At 39.3% G+C, this 19,854-nt stretch overlaps 1 protein-coding gene and 1 long non-coding RNA gene across 8 annotated transcripts in view; one reads left to right on the top strand and one right to left on the bottom strand.

Annotated features, from left to right (window-relative positions):
• The window catches only part of LOC147374673 (uncharacterized), a 42,315-nt gene that overhangs the window by 17,327 nt on the left and 5,134 nt on the right, over nucleotides 1–19,854 (top strand). The window contains exon 2 of the long non-coding RNA XR_015163014.1: nucleotides 2,568–2,703. This is a non-coding gene — a long non-coding RNA (uncharacterized LOC147374673). The remainder of the gene's footprint in view (nucleotides 1–2,567; nucleotides 2,704–19,854) is intronic.
• HEPACAM2 (HEPACAM family member 2) overlaps nucleotides 16,733–19,854 on the bottom strand; it is a 61,385-nt gene continuing 58,263 nt past the window's right edge. For 5 of the 7 annotated variants that reach the window (XM_086397890.1, XM_086397891.1, XM_086397883.1 and 2 more), the window contains 2 exons: nucleotides 18,808–18,902; nucleotides 16,733–17,400 (listed from right to left, as the gene is read on the bottom strand). In XM_086397890.1, coding sequence (XP_086254016.1) covers nucleotides 17,369–17,400; nucleotides 18,808–18,902 — 127 coding nt within the window. In that variant the 3' untranslated portion in view covers nucleotides 16,733–17,368. The remainder of the gene's footprint in view (nucleotides 17,401–18,807; nucleotides 18,903–19,854) is intronic. The other 2 variants (XM_086397885.1, XM_086397887.1) reach the window with 1 other exon arrangement.

The following is a 19,854-nucleotide window of genomic DNA, read 5'->3' as shown; positions in this document are numbered from 1 at the left end:
ATAAACTCAGAATACAGTAACCATGGGACCTATCTCAAGGTAGATGGGAGGCTTGTGGTCTCTCTTGGAATCAATGTTTTGGGGCTTAACCTGACTAAGAGAATGATGCTAAGGTACCCTGTCCACATGGTGTCCATTACAGAGCATACTCCCTGATACAAGACCAAGTAAAATTAGATAACTTCAATCATCTTACATTAAATTATATTGCAGATGGCTCAATGATTTAAACATAATAAATTCAATAATACACTCTCAGAAAACATGACCAAGTTTTAAAAGTATTAAAGTGGGGAAAGGTATAGTAAAGGCCCTAAAAAACATACAGAGAAAAAGTTAATACATTTGAGTTGCATAAATATGTAATCACTTTGTAAAATATTTCATAAAGTAAGCCAAAAGAGCACCAATCAACCAGGAAAATTTTAACACTTATAATACTGTTAAAGAGCTAACGTTGTAATTTATAAAGAATCTGTACAAATCAGTATGGAAAAAACGAAGACTTCAATTTAAAAAAATAAGCAGGTTTTAAAGTCTATCCATGTCTCTACAAATAAGCCAATTCCATTCCTGCAGAGACTAACACACATTGTAAAGCAATTATACCCTAATTAAAAACAATAAGCAAAGGATATGAAGAGGATTTTCAAGAAAATAAAAGATGAATAAATACAGTATTTTCAACCTCACTCATAAAAAAAGTATTAAAAACTACAAAATATCATCTCATATCACGTTGCCAACATGAAAAATTTAATAATACCTGGTGTTGGGGATGATATGGGGAAATAAGCTAGCTCATAATACTAAAGATAGAAATGTAAATGAGAATAATCGAGAGAAATTCAGCAGTATCTATGAAAACTATAAACATTCAAAAACAAAAGAAAAGTTTGAAGACAAAACACAGGAGAATATGAAAGTAGGCAAAAATTTCTTAAGCAGGATATGAAAAGGGCTAATGATAAAGAAAAAACTGATAAATTAAACTATATATATTACATATATATTATAAAAATTAAGATTAAGCAACTGGAATGCTCATATACTGATTATGGGAGTGTAAATGTATATATCCACCTTGGAAAACTGTTGGATTTTGTCTACTCAACCCGAACATTCTAGGTACATCCAAGAAAGAAGAATGCATGTGTCCAGCAAAACACACGTACAAGAATGTTTGCAGCAGCTTTATTTATACGTGTCCACTATGCTGATAACATCTTGCCAATTGGACTCAGGGTGCAGGAAATACTCTGGATTCCTTAGTAAGAGAAACACATACCAGACAGCAAAGATACATGGTACAAATTCAGGGGTCTGTCACACAGATGAAGTTTTTAGGGATCTCATGGTCTGGGAAGGAAGAAAGAGCTCTGTAGGAGATGGTGCAAGCTGCTCTGCTTTTCAGCCCATGTGGCCTGGCAGAGCCCAAGATACTGGGGTGTCCTCTGTGGATGGAGTCTCTCAAAAGGCCTAATATTAGAGGCACGTTGCAGATTTTCCAGGATTCTTGTAACAGCAGGACTTTCTGGCGGAGAACTACTTATGTTTGAAAAAAAGGAAGCCCTAGAAGAGACTGAGTGCCTGACCACAGGATATCAAGTAACTGACTATGTGGCTGAGTTTCACAACACAAGCTACATGTGATCAGATTCGATGAGTCTTGAGGTCAAGCTGGGCAACACACAAATGCTAGACTGGCCCCTTCAGATCCCATCTCAGTAGGTCCAGAGGTCACACAAGCAACCACATAAAAGGTGTATCAGTCTCAGAACAGGACTAGAATTCCACATCATCTGTCTCAGTTGCACTGTTGCCTCTCCCTGAAATTATACTTATGATATCAAGGGAATTCCTCATGACTGATAGAGAGAAAAGCAGGAAATAAGGTTTGGTTCACAGATGAGTCAGCTCGGAATATCAGCGCTAACTGAAAATGGACTTTGCTGTGCTACAGCCACACTCAACAGTAACCTTGAGTGAAGGGAAATCTGTCCAGTGGGTCATTCTGTGGAGGGGAAATGATCTGAAGTATGGACATTTGTGGATCCTTTGAACAGTGGCAGGTGGTTTAGACAGCTGTTCAGGATTTTGAGGAAGAGGCATATGGACAAATCTTCGGGAGTGCTCACAAGCTGTGTGCACCCTTTCGTCTTCTGTTATGCCTAGACAGCACCCACTGAAGGGGGGGCAGTAGACAACCGCCCTGTCTGGCCAGATGGGCGACTCATCCTGTAGACGCTACTGCCTCTATTCCCAACCACCTCAGTGCTTGCACAACAGCTCCTCAGACGAGCTGGCCATAACGGCTTTCGAGACTATTCAGGTATCAAATAGCAAGGACTCCCTCTCACAAAACTGGACCTAGTTCTTGTCCCTGCATGTTGACCTGACTGCCCGCAGCATGGGCCAGTGCTGAACCTTCAGTGTGACGCCATCCTTCAAGGGTACTAGCCAGGCACTAGTGGTAGGTTGATTATATCAGATCCCTTCCACCCTCTACCAGTTTCTTCTTACTGGGGTTGATACCCACTCTGTGTTGTGTTTGTCTTCCTTCCTAGAGCGTCTCTGGAATCCAGACCATCTGAGCGATTAGAGAATGTATGGTTTACTTGCATGGGATTTCACATGAAAATACATCACACTCAGCGGATCCATTTTATAGCAAATGAAGATTTATTGTCCTGGAAGGATCTGGTAAGTCCTGACTCAACAATATCTTAGCCTAGTGATCTTGGCCAAGTCATTCAATCTCTTTGTCTCAGTTTCTCCATCTCTTAAGATGAGGATGACAGGGATCCTGTTAAGATCATGTGAGATGAAACAATATGTGATAAAGCCTTTTAGATGCCATCTGGTGTAGCGTTAAGAAGGAATTCTGGATGTGCAGCTGTAGCTTTCAGGTATATCTTTAGAGAGAAGGGGTATTACTTGTTACAGGGTTTCCCATCTGGTAAGGGAAAGAAATGTGCCTCCAGCAGCAACTGTGGCCCTGAGACTCTGGGGTTGCTTCTAGTGTTTGGGAGCAGATTCCAGATGGAGGCAGCTTTTTGCTTTCTTTTCTCAGGCAACTTTCATGTATAGTAATCATTCCAAGCTGGTGTGTTCCTTTCATTTTTTTCCAAACACTTGGACCCTGTTCAGTTTGTGGTTTTTTTTTCCCCCCCAAAAGCACTATGTTGGAGGTTGTCTCTTTCTGGTATAAACTTTCCTAGAGATTCAAGACTTTTCAAGCTTGAAACTGATTGCCCAGGTCATAAGCCCATGAGAATCAGTGTTCCTAGTTGAAGTTCTGCTTAATCCAGGATGCACAGCAAGTGGGATTTCTGAGGGACCTGTCTTGTAAAGGGTAGAGTCTGTGAGCACCAGGGGTTTCTGAGTGACCTAAGAGTTGTGTTTCTCAGAGTCTGGAAGCTCTTTAAATATTCAAACATCGACCCATTTTTCTTGAGTTTTCCTTGAACATATTGAGCCAGAAAGTGTTTGGTTAGGTATGTACTTTGGGCTTCTCTGGTGGTTCAGAGGTTAAAAAAAATCTGCCTGGAAAGCGGGAGACACAGGAGACATGGGTTCAATCCCTGGGTCAGGAAGATCCCATGGAGGAGGAAATGGCAACCCATTCCTGTATTCTTGTTGGGGAAATCACATGGACAGAGGAGCCTGGCAGGCTACAGTCCATGGGGTCACAAAAGAGTTGAACACGACTTAGTGACTAAACAACAACAGCCACCAAAAGTACCAGCCATTTTAGCTTTAATATTCCGAAAAGTTCCATTTTCCTGTGTCAGACTTCAAAGGACAGTGCAGACTATTCAGAATTTAAAGCTAGATGGCATCAGGTCAAATCATTAAAAAAAATTACCCTGCTGTGGACTCAAGGATTTCTAGGAGTTGGATGGGAGAAGATAGAGAGGGTTTGGAGGAAAGCGCCTCCTGAGATAATCTCAGGAGGGAGAGTGAAGGACACAGGAAAGCTCCCTCCTACTCTCTGGGACAGTGTGAGTAGGGCTCAGGGCATGAGGGCTGATAGCCAGGAAAGAATAGGCTGTGGCCCCCTAAGGATCGTAATTTCAAGAGTTGTGAAGTGAGCAGGCAAAGAGTTCCACTGTGCCAGCACTGAGGTGACTTGGTAAAGTAAGAGGTGACGTTGGGGGATCAGTTTATATTGCCCACTCTTCAAGACCATTCCCTCCAGTGAGCTATGAGGAAATCCCACGGACCCTTCTCCAGCTAACCTAGAGTCACCCGTGCAAAGAGCAGGCCACAGGTAATCGCCCAGTCACAGTGCATAAGGCAGGGGCAGGATCAGTCTCTCTGGGAGGCTGGGCCTGCTCAGGGGACTGGGGGGACACTGTCTCATAAGCAGGAAGCCACCAGGAATCGAACTAAGACAACTAGCCCAGGACTCCATCAGCGACAACTTCATCACCAGGTGGGAGTCCGGACGCGGGTGGGATCAACTGAAAGTCTGCCAAAGTGCTAATGGTAAGCTGGTGAAGAAACAGATGGAGAGAATAAATTCACTTAAAAAATTCACAAACTGAGATTACAAAACAAACAAAGCAGCTAATGTCAAACAGACAACAAAATTAATTATAAATTCATTCCCCCCCAAATAATTAGACTTCTGATAAACATGTTTAGGGTTATCAAAGAGACATGAAGAGATATTATCCACAAATAAAATAAGAAACTATGAAAAATTTAGAAGTTAAATAAGAAAATATAGAGAAGAGTGAACTGAAAATCTTAGAAATTATACATATACACACACATATATATACATATAAATATATACATAAATATTATACATATATACTTTTGTTTTATGTGTATGTTGCATATATTATATACAATACATGTTATACATGTAATATATTACATATGTATATTCATCTTATATGTCTATATGCATATAGTCAATAAGAATGGTAAAATCTGATTATAGTAAAATAAGTTGTGTGTTGAAAGATACTTCTGAGGAATGTACCTACATTAAGCGCAAAGAAAAAAATAAAAATATATGAAAGAACAATTAAAATATATAGTGAAGAGTTTGAGAGACTTCAACAAATGTCTGATGGCTGTTTCAAAAAAAGTGAAGAGAGAAAATAATATTTACTGTGATAATGACAGATAGTTTTCAGAACTGAAAAAAGCTTGAATTCTTTGATTTAAAAAAGAGAAAAATAACAAATAAAAACAAAAGAAATAAAAATAAATCTATAGCTAGGTATGGAGAAGGCAATGGCACCCCACTCCAGTACTCTTGCCTGGAGAATCCCAGGGACGGGGGAGCCTGGTGGGCGGCCGTCTATGGGGTGGCACAGAGTCGGACACGACTGAAGCGACTTAGCAGCAGCAGCAGTATAGCTAGGTATAGCATGTGTGCATGCATGCTCAGCTGCTTCTGTCTTGTCTCATCATTTCTTAAACATGGATTACTGATTTTGTTGTTGTTCAGTCACTAAGTCATGTCTCACTCTTTGTGACCCCATGGACTTCAGGATGCCAGGCTCCTCTCTTCCACTATTTCCCTGAGTTTGCTCAGATTCATTCCACCGAGTCCGTGATGCTATCTAACCATCTCATCCTCTGTTGTCCCCTTACCCTTTTGCCTTCAATCTTTCCCAGCATCAGTGTCTTTTCCAACGAGCTAGCTCTTCGGGTAGCCAAAAGTATTGGAGCTTCACTTTCAGCATCAGTCTTTCCAATATTCAGGGTTGATTTCCTTTAGGATTGACTGGTTTAAAGAGTCTAAACTGGATTAAAGAGTATAAACATTTTAAAATCTCCTAATGAATATTGGGAGATTTGCCCTCCAGAAAGATATTCTATTCATTTAGTGAAACCCAGAGGGCAAAATATAGTAGAATGATAAATACTCTAATTTAAAATCAGATTACTGTTCATAATGCATAGGTTTTATACTTTAACCTAACACTTCTAATTTGGAACCATAGGTGGCACTAACAGATCAAGGAATGGAGCCACTTTCAGAATCCCAGGTTGGAAAGGATTTGTATGGACATCTCAGCCACCCACAAGCTATAAACAATTCTAGAAAAATAATCCTTCCTGTTCTTAACTTACCTATAAATCAACTTGTTTGGACATTCTAACTTATAGTATTAACTGTCATATTTGAGACTGTGTAACAATGCAAGCCTCTTGGCATTTATCTTGTCTAGTCTGTGGACTAGGCCTCAGCATGCCATTTGCAAACTGTTCCTAAAAAGACCAATTGTCTCTGCAGAAGCTTTCATTCTTCTGTTACCATAGCTTTGTTTTCTCCAAAAAGAAAACATATAGTAAAGTGAAAGAAAGTCAAAGTATTAGTTGCTCTGTCATGTCTCTTTGTAAACCCCATGCACTGTAGACCACCAGGCTCCTTTGTTCATTGAATTCTCCAGGCAAGAATACTGGAGTGGGTTGCCATTTCCTTCTCCAGGGGATCTTCCCAACACAGGGATTGAACCCACGTCTTCTGCATTATAGGTGGATTCTTTACCACCTGAGCCACCCAGGAAGTCATAAACTGGGAAAAGAAATAGGCACCCAAGTCCAGGAAGCAAGGAAAAATGACTCTCCAATGTTGTCAAGAGTTCTGAGCTTCAGTCTCAAAGGATTGGATTATTATTGGAAACAGTTGCCTCCTAACCATGGTGTCTTCATTAAATATACAGAGCATGCTGCTGCTGCTAAGTCGCTTCAGTCGTGTCCAACTCTGTGAGACCCCGTAGACAGCAGCCCACCAGGCTCCACCGTCTCTGGGATTCTCCAGGGAAGAACAGTAGAGTGGATTGCCATTTCCTTCTCCAATACATGAAAGTGAAAATTGAAAGTGAAGTCGCTCAGTCCTGTCCGACTCTTAGTGACCCCATGGACTGCAGCCTACCAGGCTCCTCCATCCATGGGATTTTCCAGGCAAGAGTACTGGAGTGGGGAGCCATTGCCTTCTCCATACAAAGCATAGGTAATCCTATTCATTACAATTTGAAACCATGTATTGTATGTCTTTTAAAGTGCATATAATGGAATGGATGCCACAGGGGACACTCAGCAGAACTGGTTATCATGGGGGTGTGGTCTCTGAAGTTGCCACCACCTATGACAACTGATTTTTGTAGAATTTAAGGGATTGACTGTTTTGAAGCTTCAGAAAGCCTCTGCCATAAACCTAAAGTGGAATTCTGCTTCAGGGAAGAAACAATCTGCCGGTTTACGCCCATTGTGTGGCGAGCAAAAGAGCTGTCATCTCCCCTAGGAGTATATTCAAATGAGAAAGTTCTCAGACACAAACAAAAACCAAATGAATACTGTCAGCTATCCATATATGAGGGTTCTGCATCCTGAATCCAACCAATCATAGATTTAAAACACTAAAGAAAAAAATTCCAGAAAGTTCCCCAAAGCAAAACTTCAATTTGCCTTGCAGACAACTATTTACACAGCACTAACATTGCATTTACAACTATTTACAAACATTTATGTTTTGTTAGGTATTATAAGTCATCTAAAGAAGATTTACAGTATAGGGGAGGAACTGAGGTGGATGAACCTAAGCCTGGCATACACAGTGAAGTAAATCAGAAGGAGAAAAACAAATATCGTGTATTAACACATGTATATACAGTCGCAGAGTCGGACATGACTGAGCGATTGAACTGAACTGAACTGATACGGAATCAAGATTGCTGGGAGAAAAATCAATAACCTCGGATATGCAGATGACACCACCCTTATGGCAGAAAGTGATGAGGAACGAAAGAGCCTCTTGAACAAAGTGGAGTGAAAAAGCTGGTTTAAAACTCAACATTCAAAAAACGAAGAGCATGGCATCTGGTCCAATCACTTCATGGCAAATAGATGGGGAAACAATGGAAACAGTGACAGACTGTATTTTCTTTTTTATTTTATTTTTTAACTTTACAATATTGTATTGGTTTTGCCATATATCGACATGAATCTACCACAGGTATACACGTGTTCCTCATCCTGAACCCTCCTCCCTCCTCCCTCCCCATACCATCCCTCTGGGCCGTCCCAGTGCACCAGCCCCAAGCATCCAGTATCATGCATCAAACCTGGACTGGTGACTCGTTTCATGTATGATATTATACATGTTTCAATGCCATTCTCCAAAATCATCCCACCTTCTCCCTCTCCCACAGAGTCCAAAAGACTGTTCTATACATCTGTGTCTCTTTTGCTGTCTTGTATACAGGGTTATTGTTACCATCTTTCTAAATTCCATATATATGCATTATTATACTGTATTGGTGTTTTTCTATCTGGCTTACTTCACTCTGTATAATAGGCTCCAGTTTCATCCACCTCATTAGAACTAATTCAAATGTATTCTTTTTAATGGCTGAGTAATACTCCATTGTGTATATGTACTACAGCTTTCTTATCCATTCACCTGCTGATGGACATCTAGGTTGCTTCCATGTCCTGGCTATTATAAACAGTGCTGCGATGAATATTGGGGTACACGTGTCTCTTTCAATTCTGGTTTCCTCAGTGTGTATGCCCAGCAGTGGGATTGCTGGATCATAAGGCAGTTCTATTTCCAGTTTTTTAAGGAATCTCCACACTGTTCTCCATAGTGGCTGTACTAGTTTGCATTCCCACCAACAATTGTAAGAGGGTTCCCTTTTCTCCACACCCTCTCCAGCATTTATTGCTTGTAGACTTTTGGATCGCAGCTATTCTGAATGGCGTGAAATGGTACCTCATTGTGGTTTTGATCTGCATTTCTCTGATAATGAGTGATGTTGAGCATCTTTTCATGTGTTTGTTAGCCATCTGGATGTCTTCTTAGGAGAAATGTCTATTTAGTTCTTTGGCCCATTTTTTGATTGGGTCATTTATTTTTCTGGAATTGAGCTGTAGGAGTTGCTTGTATATTTTTGAGATTAGTTGTCAGTTGCTTCATTTGCTATTATTTTCTCCCATTCTGAAGGCTGTCTTTTCACCTTGCTTATAGTTTCCTTTGTTGTGCAGAAGCTTTTAAGTTTAATTAGGTCCCATTTGTTTATTTTTGCTTTTATTTCCAATATTCTGGGAGGTGGGTCATAGAGGATCCTGCTGTGATATATGTTGGAGACTGTTTTGCCTATGTTCTCCTCTAGGAGTTCTCCTCTAGTTTCTGGTCTTACATTTAGATCTTTAATCCATTTTGAGTTTATTTTTGTGTATGGTGTTAGAAAGTGTTCTAGTTTCATTCTTTTACAAGTGGTTGACCAGTTTTCCCAGCACCACTTGTTAAAGAGATTGTCTTTTCTCCATTGTATATTCTTGCCTCCTTTGTCAAAGATAAGGTTTCCATAGGTGCATGGATTTATCTCTGGGCTTTCTATTTTGTTCCATTGAATGTTATACTTTAATTTAGTAATTTAACTGAATTAACTGTTACTGAATAGGTTACCATAATACCTATTTTAACATTGAACAAATCTAACCACCTATTGGACATTAATGTAAAATCCTGACATAGAATTTGATTTAAAACTTCTCAAAATAAATTCATTAAAGCAAGTTCCCTGTGAAAATATGTAAGAATGAAAGCTAGCATAATAGCAGGTGCAGTCTTTACATTTTATTAACCATAGAAGATACTTTTTTTAATGAGTCTAATAGAGACATTAACTGTGCAAAAGCTGATGAGATTTACAGTCTTAAATACAAGCACCAATACAGAAACATATGTGTCAGTTCAGTTCAGTTCAGTCGCTCAGTCGTGTCCGACTCTTTGTGACCCCATGAATAGCAGCACGCCAGGCCCCTCTGTCCATCACCAACTCTCGGAGTTCAACCAAACTCATGTCCACTGAGTCGGTGATGCCATCCAGCCATCTCATCCTCTGTCGTCCCCTTCTCCTCCTGCCCCCAATCCCTCCCAGCATCAGAGTCTTTTCCAATGAGTCAACTCTTCACTTGAAGTGGCCAAAGTACTGGAGTTTCAGCTTTAGCATCAGTCCTTCAAATGAACACCCAGGACTGATCTCCTTTAGGATGGACTGGTTGGATCTCCTTGCAGTCCAAGGGACTCACTCACTCTCAAGAGTCTTCTCTAACACCACAGCTCAAAAGCATCGATTCTTCTGCACTCAGCTTTCTTCACAGTCCAACTTTCATATCCATACATGACAACTGAAAAAACCATAGCCTTGACTAGATGGACCTTTGTTGGCAAAGTAATGTCTCTGCTTTTGAATATGCTATCTAGGTTGGTCATAACTTTCCTTCTAAGGAATAAGTGTCTTTTAATTTCATGGCTGCAATCACAATCTGCAGTGATTTTGGAGCCCAAAAAAATAAAGTATAACACTGTTTCCCCATCTATTTCCCATGAATTGATGGGACCAGATGCCATGATCTTAGTTTTCTGAATGGTGAGCTTTAAGCCAACTTTTTCACTCTCCTCTTTCACTTTCATCAAGAGGCTTTCTAGTTCCTCTTCACTTTCTGCTATAAGGGTGGTGTCATCTGCATATCTAAAAGTCCGTTAATTCTACACTTAAGAGGATAATTTCTTTATGTAAGCACAATCTCATTTATGAATTACCATGATAGGTAGTTTAGGATCCATCTACATTAAGCTTATAACTGCGTGCTGCTGCTGCTAAGTCGCTTCAGTCGTGTCTGACTCTATGCGACCCCATGGACTGCAGCCTACCGGGTTCCTCTGTCCATGGGATTTTCCAGGCAAGAGTACTAAGACTGTATTTTCTTGGGCTCCAAAATCACTGCAGAGGGTGACTGAAGCCATGAAATTAAAAGACACCTGCTCCTTGCAAGAAAAGCTATGTCCAACCTAGATGGCATATGAAAAAGCAGAGACATTACTTTGCCAACAAAGGTCCATCTAGTCAAGGCTATGGTTTTTCCAGTGGTCATGTATGGATGTGAGAGTGGACCATAAAGAAAGCTGAGTGCTAAAGAATTGATGCTTTTGAACTGTAGTGTTGGAGAAGACTTTTGAGAGTCCCCTGGACTACAAGAGCTCAAACCAGTCAATTGTAAAGGAAATCAGTCCTGAATAATCAGTGCAAGGACTGATGCTGAAGCTGAAGCCGCAATACTTTGGCCACCTGATGCGAAGAAGTGACTCATTGGAAAAGACCCTGATGCTGGGAAAGATTGAAGGCAGGAGGAGAAGGGGACGACAGAAGATGAGATGGTTGGATGGCATCACTGACTTGATGACATGAGCCTAAGCAAGCTCCGGGAGTTGGTGATGGAGAGGGAAGCCTGGCATGCTGCAGTCCATGGGGTCACAGAGTCGGACATGACTGAGTGACTGAACTGAACTGATATGGAACCTAGAAAAATGGTGCCGATGAACCTATTTGCAGGGCATGAATAGAGATATAGACGTAGAGACTGGGCTTGAGGACGCAGTGGGGGAAGGAGAGGGTGGGACGAACAGAGAGTAGCAGATACCTCGTGGGAAGCTGCTATGTTACACAGGGAGCCCAGCCTGGCGCTCTGTGACGACCTAGAGGGGTAGGAAGGGGGCGGGGTGAGAGGGAGGTTCAAGAGGGAAGGGATATATGTACCTGTAAAGCTGATTCATGTTGTTGTACAGCAGAAATGAACACGACATTGTAAAGCACTTATCCTCCAATTAAAAAAAAATTTAATGCAATTCTGTAAAGCAATAATCCTTCAATTAAAAAATAAATAAAAAATGTATAGGGGAATATTGTGTAGGCTATGCACAAAACACATTTTATATAAGTGACTTGAGCAAGTCTTTTAACTTTCTTAGTATTTGTTCTTTCATCTATAAAGCAGCCATGCTTTTTTCTAGCCCACAAGGTTCTTGGGAAGATCTATGTGGGTAATAGCTGTAAAAGTATTTGTAAACTTCAAGGTTAACATGATAATTCCATTAAGAAGTGTATCTGGTAAATGAGAAGAAAGGAGAGCATCACTGTTACATCCAAGTGCTGTGTCTTATTTCCGTGTACTCATTAGAAAGAAATCTCTGTTTTCTTACTGCCTTATGAAACTAAAACAAACACATTCATATATATTTGAACATGAACTTTAGAAGAATATATAAAAATGACATATAAGTTCACAGGGATGATAGAAGCATACAGAAGCAGAAAAATTACAAGTTTCTGAAAATCAGTTAAATCTTTAATAACATATAGTGAACTATATGCCATGCACTGTGCTATCAGACAATTTTATTAAACAGAGCTTTCTAGGGCGTGTGGTTTTGTAAAATTCAGGCATCACATGAACCTTCTTGGAGTGTATGTGTGCAGTTCACGTTAACTGAAATTGTCTTATTAATATGGAAGTTCTCAAATGTCAGAAAAACAAGGAAAATTGTTTTATTCATAAGGTTTTAATTTTTTTGCTTAAAAGAGTATCAGTAGGATATACTCTTTCAAAATAATAAGCAGGAGGAATATGATTCTCTTCCAAGTTAGAAGCAGGAATATAAAGTTAAAAATTTTAACAACAGCCATGATTATGTTTAGTAATAAGGAAAGAACTTTAGGCTGTTTTCTAAAGATTAATTTGTTAATTAGGTGAACATCTGGGTTGGTTCATCACTTCCCTTGATTAATTTATGAGATTTCATCCCCATTTACTGAAAAAGCAGTGAGTCATCCGATGTTACACACCAGTGACAGCAAAAGTTAATTGGATTCTAGATCCTTTCACATTTCTCCCTTTAGCAATTCCTTGTCGCTTTGAGTGGAACCACGCGCTCAGAGGGTCTGTGTGTTTTTGCGTGTGTGAGAGATACAAAAGTGAGAAGAATTACAAGTGATTGAAAAGTGAGTTTCAAAAAGATAAGAATATGTGCTTATATTTCCCTTGGTTGTGGCAAGAAAATCTGGAGGGATACACAGAAACAGCCAAACCAAAACCCAAAACCAAACACTAATAAAAAAAGTTTTCTTAATGCATACTGTTTATAGGATTTTGATTTGTGAATCATGGAAATGTATAATTACCTATTTAAGAAAAGGCTGTTTAATGTTATATTTAAAATTCATAACCAATAAGGACCTACTGTATAGCACAGGAATTCTGCTCAATGTTATGTGGCAACCTGGATGGGAGAGGAGTTTGGGGACAAATCGATACATGTATAGGTATGGCTGAGTCCCTTCACTGCTCACTTGGAACCATCACAACATTGTTAATCAGCTATTAAAAAATAAAAAATAAAAATGAAATAAGCTACAAGATATATTGTACATCACAGGGAATATAGCCAATATTTTATAACTATCAGTGGAATACAATCTTTAAAATTGTGAATCACTCTGTTGTACACCTAGAACTTACAATATTGTACATCCATTATACCTCAATAAAAAATTGTCATTTTGAAGCAAAAAAGAAAAAGGCTGTTTAAGACTGTCTATGTTTTAAAGTGTCCCAAAGTTTGATCTATGAACAGGAACACAGAGATGCAGCAGTAGCTTATTGTAGTTAGAATCTTGGTGTTGGAGAAGACTCTTGAGAGTCCCTTGGACTACAAGAGATCAAACCAGTCAATTGTAAAGGAAATCAGTCTTGAATATTCATTGGAAGGACGAATGTTCAAGCTGAAGCTCCAATACTTCAGCCACCTGATGAGAAGAACTGACTCATTGGAAAAGACCCTGATGCTGGGAAAGACTGAAGGCAGGGGGAGAAGGGAACAACGGAGGATGAGATGGTGGTTGGATGGCATCACCGACTCGATGGACATGAGCTTGAGCAAACTCTGGGAGATGCTGATGGACAGGGAGGCCTGGCGTGCTGCAGTCCATGGGGTCGCAAAGAGCCAGACTTGACTGAGTGACAGAACTGAATTCCAAGTGAGAAGAAACATGGTCTCAGGAAGGAAGAGCATTCAAGCTTGAGAAAGGAGGAGAGAGGCGGATGGACCTGGGGTGACTGGGTGGCTGGGAAAGCTGATCTGCTCTCTCCTAGCCCTACAATAAGACTGCAACCTTTCTTCAGCTCTGACAACTACAGATTGCATTTGGTTTAGAGGCCCCTCCTTAGACGTCGTCCTGTATATGCCACATGATCTCAGGGATATAAAACTATTCTCAGATGAAGGGGAATTCATCATACTAGTTATTAACCTCATTTCTTTTTTCACATTGCCTTTGTAAACTCTCATTTTTCTTTCATCCTGTTTTCTTTATCACCTTTATTTTGAGGGGTATATTTTATCGTTATATTATGCATTTATATGAGCTACCATAAATCCTTTCTGGAACTGGAGGGAGTAGGAATAAATGTGTGCATGACTAACCTGAGAAAATTCTAACAGGTTATTTTTCTGGGAGTGAAATTAGAAGTGTTTTCATATTTATTTTTTCCAGATTTATTGAGATATAATTGACATATAACATCGTGTACGTCTAAGGTGTGGTGATTTGGTACATGTATATATTGTAAAATAATTACCACAATAAGGTTAGTTAACAAACACATCCACCACCTCACATAATTACATTTTTTTCTTTTGTCATGAGAACGTTTCTGGTCTACTCTCTACAGGTGATTTTAATTGCTTTATGGTTAGCCTTCTGCATTTCCAAGTCTAGATACACTTTTAACAATGGGCATAGATTCCTTTTTTAATTACATAATACCTTTTTTTTTTAACCAAATGTAGAAGAAAATATTTGTGGTAGAACTGATGGACTTTTCTAGCAGAAAAATATATAAGGCTGGTAGAGAAAAAAGAGCAGGAAAGAATGGGTAAGTTGTAGGACTTAGTTTTCCTTTCACCATGTGCTTCTACAAAAATATAAGAGGTATAGTATAAATACAGTGGTTTATTCGAAATGCATTTTAAAAAGAAATGCTATTGTTTTTATTCTTCTTAAAATTTTTGTTTTTTATTGCAGTTAATTTACAATATTGTTAGTTTGAGGTGTACAACGAAGTGATTTTTTTTCAGTTTCTTTTCCCTTTTAGGTTATTACAAAATATTGAGTAGAGTTCCCTGTGCTATATAGTAGGTCCTTGTTGGTTATCTATTTTATATATAGTAGTATATATATGGAGAAGGCAATGGCACCCCACTACAGTACTCTTGCCTGGAAAATCCCATGGATGGAGGAGCCTGGTGGGCTGCAGTCCATGGGGTCGCTAAGAGTCGGACACGACTGAGCGACTTCATTTCCACTTTTCACTTTCATGCATTGGAGAAGGAAATGGCAACCCACTCCAGTGTTCTTGCCTGGAGAATCCCAGGGACGGGGGAACCTGGTGGGCTGCCGTCTATGGGATCGCACAGAGTCAGACCCGACTGAAGCGACTTAGTAGCAGCAGCAGCAGCAGCAGCAGAGTATATATGTTACTCCCAAACTCTTAATTTAGTCCTCCCCTCCCTTTCCTTTTAGGTAACCATAAGTTTGTTTTCTATGCCTGTAGGTCTATTTATGTTTTGTAAATTAGTTCATTTATATCATTTTTTTGATTCTATGTATAAGCAATATCGAATGATATTTGTCTTTCTCTGGCTTACTTCACTTAGAATGATAATCTCTAGGTTCATCCATGTTGCTGCAAATGACATTATTTCATTCTTTTTTCGTGGTCATCTAATATTCCATTGTATATAACTACTCCATCTTCTCTATCCATTCATCTGCTGATGGACATTCAGGTGCTTCTGTGTCTTGCCTATTGTATACGGTACTGCAATGAACATTGGGGTGCATGTATCTTTCAGAATTAGCATTTTCTCCAGATATAAGCCCAAGTGTGGTTATGCTGGGTCATACTGTAGCTCTATTTTTAGTTTTTTATGGAACCTCCATATTGTTCTTCATAATGGCTACAGCAATTTTCACTCCCACCAACAGCGTAGGAGTGTTCCTTTTTCTCCACATCCTCTCCAACATTTATTATTTATAGATGTTTTAATGATGGCCATTCTGATCTTTGTGAGGTAATACTTCATCATAGTTTTGATTTGCAGGAAATGCTCTTCTTTTCTTTCTTTTGTATAAAATAATAGGCCATGAGACATAGCTTGAAGTCGGAAAATTTTGTCATAGTTCTTTTTTAATAGTTGGAAGGTGAATCACTGCATGGACTTCATGTCACTGATGTCATTTTAAATTCCCCAGTGCTGTATATTTAGACTGCTTCTGCCTTTATTTAGCCAGAATGAAATCCTAAAGAGTGGCACTGGCAGGTCAGAGTATCTGTAGCCAAAGTCAATGGATATAAACATTTGTCTTTCATCTTCAAGATCTACAAGGCTTGGATGACTGCTCCGACCCCACTCCCCAGGCCTCACTGTGCCCTGCAGCTATCTGTGCTGCTCTGCAGACCTGCTTCTCTCTGGGCCGCGACCACCTTTCCTAAGCAGGGTTTCTACAACAGAACTCTTGGTAGTTTTATCTGGTAACTTTTATCTAGCAGTCTTGCCTAGTGCTAACTGGTATCTGAATCAGTTGTTTCATTTGGGAGTTATAAAACGGTGTTTTTAAATTCTACCATTTGGTTTATGTTTTTTTTTTTTTTTTAATACAGCAATATACAAGGAGAATTCACAATGCAATAAAGTAAAAATTTCAAGCCTGAAAAGTAAATAGCCATGTGAGAGCAAGAGTCTTTTTTGGGTAGCTCTCCATGATGCACAGTGGGGAAAAGGGATCAAAAAAATCTAATTCTATAATGTGAATTTATGTAAGATTTTTACTCTACAAGACAAAGAATCAAGGCTATGTACAAGCAAAAGCATAATAATTTATTTGAATCCACTGTTCCTTGAACAAAAGTAAAAATCAGACTTTAATAAGTCATTTCCTTCAGTGTTTTACAAGTCTTTTAAAAAACTCCATTGGTGACTGACAACCTAGGAGAAGGCACACTCTTGCTTTTGTGACAATCATCTTTATTATTCCATGGTACAAATAGCAAGAAGGAAATTTGGGAACGAAAATTTGAAAGTGTAGTAATTTAAAATTTAATAAAGCCTGCTGAAGATTTTACAAATAAAAGTTTCCACACTTGTAGGTTAGATATGATACTGTCGGTGCTGAGGAAAGGGAAAGTATAGATTAGAACTAATTGAGCTTTGTAGGAAACATGATACAAAAAAGGTAATTGGAAAGTCCCGTCCTTTTCTGTCTTCTGTCGGCACGATAAAGAATGTCCAGTGGGAACTCCTGCCCCACCACGCTCCTCTGCAGCACAGTGCATTGTGGGTATGCCGGAAAACCTGCAGTCAGACTCTTATAAATGCCTTTATTCTGTGTTAAAAGGACCAGCGAGTAAGAGGCATCTGGCTTGATTTCTCCACTGATTCCAGATGAATATACATTTCCACCGCTTTCCTCAAAACGTGCGTTCCTTATTTCGCTTAAATGCACTGCTTTGCCCGTGAATGCTTACCTAGTGAAGAGACATGCAAAATGTTCTACAGATTTCCAGGTCTACAGGTTGAAGAACCCTAAATTCGTTCATTCCCTTCTACAACTGCAAATAATGAGAGCTTTGAAGTAGTTCAAGAAAATTACATTTATGAGTCAATAAGTATAAAGAGTAAGCCATCACTCAATTCTGTAGATAATTTCTTTTTGAAACTAAAAGGTTGACTTACGTGAATGTCCTATGAGCAAGTTGGGTTTAAAGCAAACTGTGCCAAGAGTGTTTAATGAGGTCGACAGACAGCATTTAAATAAATGCAGCCATGAATTCAATAAACAAATGACCGAGTACTAGAATATGAACACAGGCCAACTTACCAATTTGTTAAACACCAGTTCAGTTAGGTGATAGACGCGTGTAGTAATGAAAACAACACTGCTAGAATAATAGTCCAAGAGCCAAAGGAAAAGTATTTTGGCTGTGTTTCTATCTCAGAACCAACTGTCAAACAGAGGTAAAGAAAGCAGTAAATTACAGTTCTTTACTCCAAGCTGGGAATGCTGGAGATTCACTACCTGTAATACTGCATTATTCATGAAATGGATCTCTGAATTTAATTGGATCTAGAGAATAAAACCATAGATCATAAGGAAAGAAAAATGATTTATTCATTTCCTTTCCCTAAACATAGGGAATGTTTATTCTATTGAGGAATACTTGTTCTACTAAGGATTACTGATCTTCAGTTAAAACAAGCGAAGAGGAGCCCACTAAGCTATGAAACCTTTAAAAGACTATGTCTTATATTTAATCTCTATCCCTAGTACATAGTTAATGACCTGGAAATGTTTGTGGTTTGACTATAAAAAAATACAAGTGAAAAACAGTTTCTGATGAAATAAAAAAATATTCTACCTGCTTGTTTTTTAAAATTTAGAATAGGTAGCCACATCTGTATTCAAGGAAAACAACAGTTTAAAAAAATGTTGGCTCCCCTTTAGGATGAGCTGGAAGAGAAAAAGAGGAGAAAATATTTAAAAGCAATACTAGAGAGGAGGGAGACAGCCTTACAAAGAAGGAGATAGAAAGAGAAGGCAGATTCAGAGAGGGAAGACATCTCAGGATGGAGGTCAAGACAAAGACACACAAAGGGAACGTCCTCAGAAGACGGGGAGGAATTAAAAAAAATAAATAAAATAAAATCACTAAAAAGCAAAAAAAAAAAAAAGAAGACGGGGAGGAATGAGGTGAGAACAGAAAGGCCAAGGAGACGGGGAGTGGGTGAAGAGGAAAAGTTAAAATTTTACATAACCTCCTTCTCCTTCGGCGTCTGTAACTCAGCTTGCCCCTTGCAAAGTCGAGATCAGTAGGTCACTTAGTCTCAGAAAGTGGGAACTTGAAATACTAGGAACTGGAGTTTATCTCACTCACCCTTGTCCTGCTCTTTGCAATGGCCCAGCTCCTGCAAACCTGCTTCATCAGGCCTGTCCAGGCAGGCATCCTCCTCCCCATCTTGGCTGCTGCTCCTGTGCACAAAACCCCTTCGTTTAAACCACCTATTAGCGGCTAGTGTTGCCCACTACAGTCTGTCTATAAAAACTCTGTAATCCCTTTGTTCAGGGCTCGGAGCTTAGAGTGTTACCTCCTCTGGGCCTGCTGGTGTGATAAACCTGAGTTCTCTAGCTCTCCGAGCCTGGTGCTTGGTTTCTCGAGTACTGGTTTCTGCAACATTGGAAGCACTGGGGCTGGGAGTGTGTGTGTGTGTGTGGGAGTCTTGAGTGCACTGCCCCTGCAAGGAGCATGTCCTCAACAGCAGTTAAATAGTCCTTAATGAGCTTGAAAAAGAGCTTTTCTGCTGTATTTTCAACCTTCAAAGTGTATTTCTGAAATAAAATTTTATACTCTCAAGAAATTCTAGCGATATTGTTCATGTCTGAAAGCAGTCTAATTTCAGAGGATGATTTTTTTTGAATTTGAGGAGTCATTTTTTTTTTCAGTGAATCATTTTATTTGGTGTTCTGATATGACAGCTGCCACACTCCACAGTTGAAAATCAATATTTATTTCATTATTTAGAGACTTAAAAGATAAATCTCAAGTCTTCCTTTGGTTTGTTTGCAGGCTAACTGTCAAAATATAGAATAAAGGACATATAGAAAAACAAATGAATTTAAATAGGGCAAAATTTTTGCTTGGAAACCATCTTAAAATTAGGAAGCAGATAAAATCTTAAAATTAGGAGGAAGATCATACTCTCAAAATTCTATATATTCCTTATTTTTAACAAAGAAAAATATCCCTTCATTTTCTATTCCAGACAGTAAAGAGGGTTAGGTATCATTTTAGAGAGGTTTTGTTTAACTGTCCTGGAATAACATTCCACTATGGTGTCCTACCGGAGAAGGCAATGGCACCCCACTCCAGTACTCTTGCCTGGAAAATCCCATGGACGGAGGAGCCTGGTGGGCTGCAGTCCAT

The sequence above is a fragment of the Bos grunniens genome, chromosome 4, assembly GCF_055505025.1.
Source record: "Bos grunniens cultivar Pamir isolate PY7600 chromosome 4, Bosgru_T2T1.0, whole genome shotgun sequence".
In the NCBI taxonomy this organism is placed as follows: Eukaryota; Metazoa; Chordata; class Mammalia; order Artiodactyla; family Bovidae; genus Bos; species Bos grunniens.
Note: the sequence above shows the minus strand (reverse complement) of the source record. Positions and strands in the feature narration are given on the sequence as shown.